This window comes from Diprion similis, chromosome 8 (assembly GCF_021155765.1).
Source record: "Diprion similis isolate iyDipSimi1 chromosome 8, iyDipSimi1.1, whole genome shotgun sequence".
In the NCBI taxonomy this organism is placed as follows: Eukaryota; Metazoa; Arthropoda; class Insecta; order Hymenoptera; family Diprionidae; genus Diprion; species Diprion similis.
Genome location: NC_060112.1, coordinates 17,442,981 through 17,450,554, shown reverse-complemented (window position 1 = coordinate 17,450,554; position 7,574 = coordinate 17,442,981). Strand labels below are relative to the sequence as shown.

Below are 7,574 nucleotides of genomic sequence, written 5' to 3'. Positions count from 1 at the left end.
AAAAATATTTATTAATTTGGACGTACACGATTATCTGTCAGAGTTTTTAATGGATATAATCGCATGATATATTCTTATTGTAAGATAATTATTGCGTTATTGGGTATTAAAAAAAATATTATTCGTCTTTTAATGTATCATGTTACATCACGGAATCGTATAGTTCTCGTGTGTCATAGAGAAGAGTGTTCTTCCAAGAATCTTCTGCGCTTCATGTGCATTGTCGACGCCGACAGTATTTAAGCAACGTTCTTTAAATTTGTTATTCATACTTTGTTTCACGATAGATATTAATGAAATGCTCAGTGATTGACAGTCTTGAAAGTCGTCGTCAGATTGAACGTGATTCGTGTAGAAAACGTCCTTGTCATAGTAAAACGTGATTTTTACATCGGGATTGGACTCTCTTAATGTGTTGAATTCGCAGATCAGTATTTCCTTGAATTCTAATAGATAATCGGACGAGATTCTGTACTGAAAAAATCACACGAATTATAATGCAGCAGCGTATAACAACCATAAAAATAGTTTGTATAATACGTTCTCACATTTACCTGTAACTTGATCAAGACGTAGTTTCGAAATGACGGAAAATGGATTATTGGATTGTCCAACAAAGTCTTTTTTTGACCAAAAATCGGCCCTCCTTCTATGATATAACTAGTTTCTTCCGTATTTCCGGAATTTCTCGTAAACGCGTGAGCCAGCACCGCTTTATCGGGCAGCAATCCATTTTTAACTAGGAGACACAATTCTTCGAATAAATTTTGGACTCCTTTATTAGTCCAGCAGCCACAGTGCGTCATTTGAACAGCGTATAAATCACGCTTTTTGTTAGCACGTAATTCAATATCTATTACTAAACAACCCCTATGCAGCGATGATTTCGAATTACGTGTTATTTGCATACCCAAAAAGTGCTTTAGAATCTGAAAAACATAATATGCGATACAAACTGAATTGATCGAGAATAATGATGGAAGATGCAGCATCGATCTTACTCGAACAGGTGTGACCATTTTATATTTACCATTTTTACAGCATTCGCAAGTGAGTGAGAACTTGTTGTACTTTGCGCCATACCTGTTATTAGAATCGAAAATGCGTTTAAGATTGAAATATCAACACTCAAAGATAGATTTCCCTTAGAAATAAGGGGAGTGGAATTTTTTCTTTTCAATTAAACATTCACTTCAATGAAACATATGTTCAACAAATTTTCTCATTTGTACTAAAAAATGTATTAAAAAATTTTGTCGTGTAAAAAATTCTGTGTATATACATAACAAATATAAGACAAGCATTATTGAAAAGTAAACGAATTTCAAATCAGCGGAACTATTAACCACAGTATAAACACAGCCCTGCATAGGTAAAATTGAAAATTTTGAAGGGGGCGTGACTTGACGCGCGCATGTCAAACGCATTGTTGAATATTATTGACGTTATAAAAGTCCGATTCCTCCGGTTTCCCGACGCTTTATGACATCTGACGCGTAAACAACGAACCAAAAAACGTTTCTCCGTCGATAACGACCCCGCGTTTATTTGCCAATACATGCACGTTATGTGGACACGAAAAAGGTATGGTTGGTAAATTTAATAGGTAGATAGGTAGGTGTAGGTGCAGGTGAAGTTGTGTGGGTAAAATCGCATTGTACCGTACTACCGCGAGTGTACTCGGGCACAACGATTGCCGTATGAGTGCTAGAGAAAAAGTAATAAAGTAGATGGAATGAAAATAAATAAGTACTAAACCTAATGCGGAAACGGTGACAGCGGCCGATCAGTTAGAAACTAGTTCCAATCATTGGGTATTGAGCCAAAGCAGACTCGTGCTAAGCCGGTGGTGGGATTGACAATTTGTGAATTTGTACAGTCGAGAAAGTCGAATGTCAGGGGAGGAAAAGAAAGCTGAACCTAACCTCCAGGAGGCGGTTGCGACTCCGCCACGGAAGATTCGTCACCGGTAAGTAGTTGCTAGAACAAATCAAAGTGTTGGTTATTAACCGTATTCAACTGCATGATAAGCCGGGTGAATCTTTAACAATTTTTATGTCATGACTCCGACTAAATCTGCGGAATTCTTGGATAATTTGATGACGCGTGCTCCAAGGAAACGGTACATACATACAACACGTGACCAGCCGACCAATAGCATGGATTTATGAGTCGCCTGACCCGAGTCCGAGCCAATCGGAGCCTTCTGTCAATCTTTTGATTATCCTGTGAAAATCTATATCGCTACGTTGTCCAAACGCCAACTAATACTATTGCCTGCGTTATGTTCAGAGCATTTTTATCATGTGTTTGAAACTTGCGTCATACACAACATGTGCATCATTTTTATCCCAATATGTACTCACAATATCATCCAGCTCAAATGTGGCCACCTATAATACGCCTATAATTTTCTACCTACGTCGATTATTTCACTATTTTTATCTCAACCACGTCGAGTCAGTCTTACAATTATAGGTGATAAGCGTCAACTTAGGAGTGTGTAGGGCGCTACAAAACACGCATACCAACTTGTCAACGAATCTCAAAATCATTGCCACTCGCCTGTGTGCACCGTTCAAGGTCTTGGTCTCCGCGAACCTGCCTATAAACGATCACCGAATCGATGGATGAATCACGTTGAAAAATTTCACGTACCTACGTTACAATTATCTTGTAGCCAAGATTAAATCTCAAGCCTTCAGTCTATAAATGGTCTTTTTTTTGTCCATTTCGTTTGCGTATTTGAGGGTAAACAAACGAGCCTTAAAGGCTTGAACAGCAGTGGCCACGAATAAGACACTCGGTTGAGCCATTTCGATTTATGGTACAGCAGATCATTATCATGATTACCTCATTAGGAACTCAGAAGTATTCTTCACGCAATCATATCTGGGTCTACGGCGATTGTAAATGTGGCTAGGTCAGATAAATAGTAGCATACGTCTGAAACTCGTAGTGCGATTTTTAGCTATTCGAGTGACACAATTACAGTGGGTGTTTCGCTTATCAGTAAAGTTTCCGCAGGTGGTACTTTTTCATTCTCTTTAAAATTCACGGTTCTATTTACTCTTTCCAAGCGTATAATGTGTGGTCAGATGATATAGGGAAGTATTTATACAGCGAGTTATTCAATAATACGTAGGTAGAGGAAAGACTGATCTTTTTTCCGTTCTTCTTCCCCGTTCAACAACCCGTACACAGGTTGAACTTCAGATAAAACGACCTGTTTCGAGGCAAGTAGGAATAAAAAGGGGGATTCCCAATATTTTTAAGACGTTCTTTTTTTACTGAACATTGTACATCACTCTTGTGATGTAATTTTATACAAACGAATCGAAGTGGTTCGCCCGTAAAATTCTCCCATGATTTATTTTACTCATCTACATACCACGTGTCTCAACGAAAGCAGGGGTCATATTCAATTGCGTTCGTATGCATGCGTATAGGTCGGGTATATATATATATATATAGGTCGGGAGGGAGAAATCTATATCACTTGTGATTAAAATGATTACTCGCGTGTTCATCGGACAAGGTCTGATGTAATTTATTGAAAAACAAACTGCAACGACTACACGCTGATAAGCCGACACATGTAACACACCTACATACAAGTTCGACACTTTATCTTAAAATACACAACTTTTTCTTCCGCTACACGTTTTCTATTTTACATGCAGCTTAGAATTTTCGCTTCTTTTGTTATGTTTGAAATTTCTCTCGATCTGAAAAAGTACAAAGTAGAATTCTCGCGTTCTATGGAGTTCTATCAATATTCGGGCTAGCGTCATCCTGGATGGAAAGTTCAGGCTACGTGCTTGAATCGGCGTCATGCAATGTAGAAGATAAACTGCGGAAATTGATAAGAGAGAAAATAGGAATCAAAGGAAAGTCACGTTGTGTTTATTGATCGGGAAAGTTTTTTTTTTTTTTTTTTCCATTAGTCGTCGAGGAGCAATCGACTTTGTATTTTGGTGGGTTTTACCTTGGATTATTAATGGAAACCAGCTTGATAGCTATAAGAAACTGTGCCGGGGTTTGAATAAATTTCAATTATATTCGATCACGACTATCAAACGGAATCGCTGCAAGTCCGGTAGTAAAAGCGCGTGTGTACATTCATTCATAATCGAATTATCGTATTGATATCATGTTGAAAAAATTCTACAGCACCGTGAAATCAGAATTAAGCGATGTCGCGTGAGTATCTCGATCAATTGGCCATCCGTGATGAAAAGACGCAGTTCAGTGTCACAAGATGAAATATCGAGGACAGATATTAGACCTCAGTTTTCTAGACTGCCATTTCGTAACAAGCTTGAATATACATAATATACATGTATATTATACGTTTCTTCAAGAAAGTATTGAGTTTATACATCGATCTATACTGAATTTAGATTTCAACTTGAGATTCGAAATCGCCGTGAGTTGGTCCTCAGCCACGAAGCTGTGATGTTCAATCTCTTCAAATCCGCGTCCCCTAAAGGTGCGTGTTAGACGGTGAAAGTTGGTCGTATCGTATCGACGGCATATCAAAATTCGAGTGAATTGTACGCATTATTAGCTGCAGTAATATTCACGGATTCGTTCGTTTTTCAAACCTGCAGCATATAAGTTATAGGCACGATATTCACCAATCCCAATCGATTGATGCCTTAACATGACTGACAATGAGCTGAGCTGAACGCAACTGTCATTAAAAAATTGTGAAGTCCAACGTAGTCTCAGTTTTTAACTAAACGTAACAAATCTCACGCCAAACTTGTTGTACGCTTTACATCAACCGCATCATTACATAAAAAAATGCTGAACCCTGCACGTTTACTAACAAAAGTGAATATGTAAGCTTTGTACATGTGTTTATATATAATGTAAGATGTGTGCATAATATGGATAGCTTATCTTGAAACCCGCTCCTCGTCGTTGATACGATTCTAACTCCGTACAATCTGCAGATTAAAATGATTACATTATTACTTAATATTTCACGGTCAAATATTCGCAGCTGCTTTAATTATCCCTCACATTTTAACCTTTTCTTCCCTGCATCAATTTGCTCAATCAATTAATAGTGTGGTATCTTTAAGCCCCGTCAAGTCATTTTAACAATCCGCAGTGTTGTTTATACGAAGGAAAAAAGAAAACGTGAAAACAATTGTCGCTTCTACAGCAGTTAGTGAAGGATCGAAACAAATATTTGGAAAAGTGCTGATTCCATGGCACGATTGACCAACGAAGTGAACTGTGCGAATCCGTTGTCTGTAACTCAACTGTGGAAAAAGAAAAAGAAAAAAATTGTGGAAGATAATCCGGTCCATTTAAAATCGTGAAGTGAATCGAGTGTGAGGTACGATTACGCCCAGCTAGCGTGTCGAAAGAAAAGCCATTCCAGCCGTTAAGATCGAACCCAAAACTACCTACGATTGGATATGGTAATGCTAACGAGAACGACGTCAGCCTCTTTTCGGATGAATCTAAACATGTGTGCACTTATACGGAGAGAGCTTACATGCCGGGAATGTGATAACTCACAGGCAAACTTCTTCTTTCCGCTCAAGGTGGATGGACACGATGTGGCTTAAAGTTCTTACGAGATAGGGTTATCGGGGTTCAGACTCTCGACGATATAATCAGACGATGCCGTGGCGCGAATCATGCGATTACTGGAGGAGCATCGTGATCGTTGACGAATGCTATTTTTTCTCGCAATGTGCACGCGGTAATCAGACGATCGAACCGGGCTGCGTAAAAAAATAGCGTGATGCGAATGAGCCTCGACTGATCGGCACCTACACCAAACGGTCGTCGCAGACACACCGCAACGTCAAGACCAGCGACGACCCCTGAACCAGCGTCCGGTTATCGGTCCGTGTCACCTAGCGCTGCTGAAGACGATTTAGTGCCGCACAATCGAGTCATACCCGATCGACATTCGACCAAGGAAGGAGTCTCGCCTCGACGATTGAGAGATCGCACATTTCTTCGCGCTTGATTCGTTCAATTTATCTCGAGGAGTACGTTGGGGGCATTATTTTCTCTACCACGAGGAACCTCAGCAACCGTCAAGGATCTTCGTCGCAAGAAGATGGTCAAGGACCAATCGCCGTCTTCAAGGATCTCCGTCTTCCTAGTCATCAATTACCAGCAGTGATTTTACTTTCTAACAAGGATTTCTAATCGAGGTGAAAATCTTCGCATCGATCGTGTAAATGCTACGAAGTCTTCTATCTGCGATAACGGGTACAATTGAGAGTTTGCATGCGATATACATATAATACGTACGTAACGTCAAGTGGATCCTGGCAAAGTCCCACGCACTTTTTCATTATCCTTGGAGGAAAGTTTGGTTCTTGGGTTATTTTTCTACATGGTGACGGTGTATTTTTTGTTGGATACATTTTTTCTTTTTTTCTTTTTTTAATACATCTACGGCATTATCCTCTGTGGCAGGATATTTGCCTGTGTGCTTTTCCTAACGTGTGTTGGTTACCTTCATTGATTTCATTTTCTATCGTATTTTTCAATCGTCCGAGTCATCTTGTTTTTCTCTTATGAACGTTGCGGGTTCAGTGAGTGAGTATATAATAAATTTGCATTTCTATCGTGTCATGCGGTTATTCACGTCCTTCGAAAAATCCCAATGACAATTCTGAAGGTTAACAAATTTCCAAATCGCGCTTTTCTCAATTCATAAACCACCGGTTTTAATTTACCCATTCATTCGTCAGTTCAGCAGAAATATAAAAGATAGGATCTTGCAAGTGACGCGTATTCCTGCATGAAACAGGTAGATTAAATTGATTTAACGATTGATACACTGATGTCAAGAAATATCATACGAAAATGGGAATGACTTCAGAATCACCAATCAATTATTCATCAATAATTTTTTACTGTCAAGCTATATCAATGTGTTCAAAAATTATCCTGCAGTAGAGTGTTTCGCGAACAAACATTCATTTTACAAGCGACTCTTTTTCGTTCCTCCTGTATCGGTTCTGATTTAGTCATCGGTAAAACCGGCAAAAGTTAACGTTAACGTCGCACAGAAATGACAAGAATCAGCCGATCATTCCAAAGTGTAAAATTCGTGTGAAATCTTATCTCAATTTCTACTTTCATTTCGATTAGTTTTTAGACGTTACTTAACGATACTTCATCTCGTTTTGTTGCAGTTTCATTCGAATTTTTTTTTCATGCCATTACGTCAACGGTTGCTGCTTATCAGCCGTTGCACTTGATCTGCAGCTTATCAGTTTTAACTATACTTTCTGTGTAAAGCTTATATTTCGAATTCCCTCTTACTTTCCCTCGAAGCTTTCATTCGCAGCATCTTCACCGCACGTGTATTAGTGAAAATCAGCAGAGTGACTATCCGTTCATCTCATGAATACAGAATTACGGCCAGAAGCGATCACGTTACCACTAGTCCAGTTCAACGGAAGAGATGAATGACTTCATCTTTTGTGTTCTCGGTTTCTCCTCCCTCCACAAGCTTCTTCTTGTAATCGGTGAAGAATGAAACGATAACGAGACGTAAATGAGGTCCGTTACTTTTACTCAAGTAC

General features: G+C 39.1%; 2 protein-coding genes across 5 annotated transcripts in view; one reads left to right on the top strand and one right to left on the bottom strand.

Moving 5' to 3' along the window:
- Positions 1 to 16: 16 nt before the first annotated feature.
- Positions 17 to 7,574, bottom strand: part of LOC124410029 — a 12,778-nt gene continuing 5,220 nt past the window's right edge. Inside the window, exons 1-4 of one of the 2 annotated variants that reach the window (XM_046888139.1) lie at positions 1,759 to 1,870; positions 1,031 to 1,083; positions 555 to 929; positions 17 to 474 (exon numbers count right to left, since the gene is read on the bottom strand). In XM_046888139.1, coding sequence (XP_046744095.1) covers positions 148 to 474; positions 555 to 929; positions 1,031 to 1,081 — 753 coding nt within the window. In that variant the 5' untranslated portion in view covers positions 1,082 to 1,083; positions 1,759 to 1,870 and the 3' untranslated portion in view covers positions 17 to 147. Of the gene's footprint in view, positions 475 to 554; positions 930 to 1,030; positions 1,084 to 1,758; positions 1,871 to 7,574 lie in introns of those variants that run through there. The other variant, XM_046888140.1, reaches the window with a different exon arrangement.
- LOC124410021 (acetyl-CoA carboxylase) overlaps positions 1,838 to 7,574 on the top strand; it is a 23,418-nt gene continuing 17,681 nt past the window's right edge. Inside the window, exon 1 of one of the 3 annotated variants that reach the window (XM_046888120.1) lies at positions 1,838 to 1,969. Coding sequence is in view for 2 of the 3 variants with exons in the window: in XM_046888122.1 (XP_046744078.1) it covers positions 1,893 to 1,969 (77 nt within the window). In the remaining variant the exon portion in view is untranslated. Of the gene's footprint in view, positions 1,970 to 6,143; positions 6,247 to 7,574 lie in introns of those variants that run through there. The other 2 variants (XM_046888122.1, XM_046888118.1) reach the window with 2 other exon arrangements.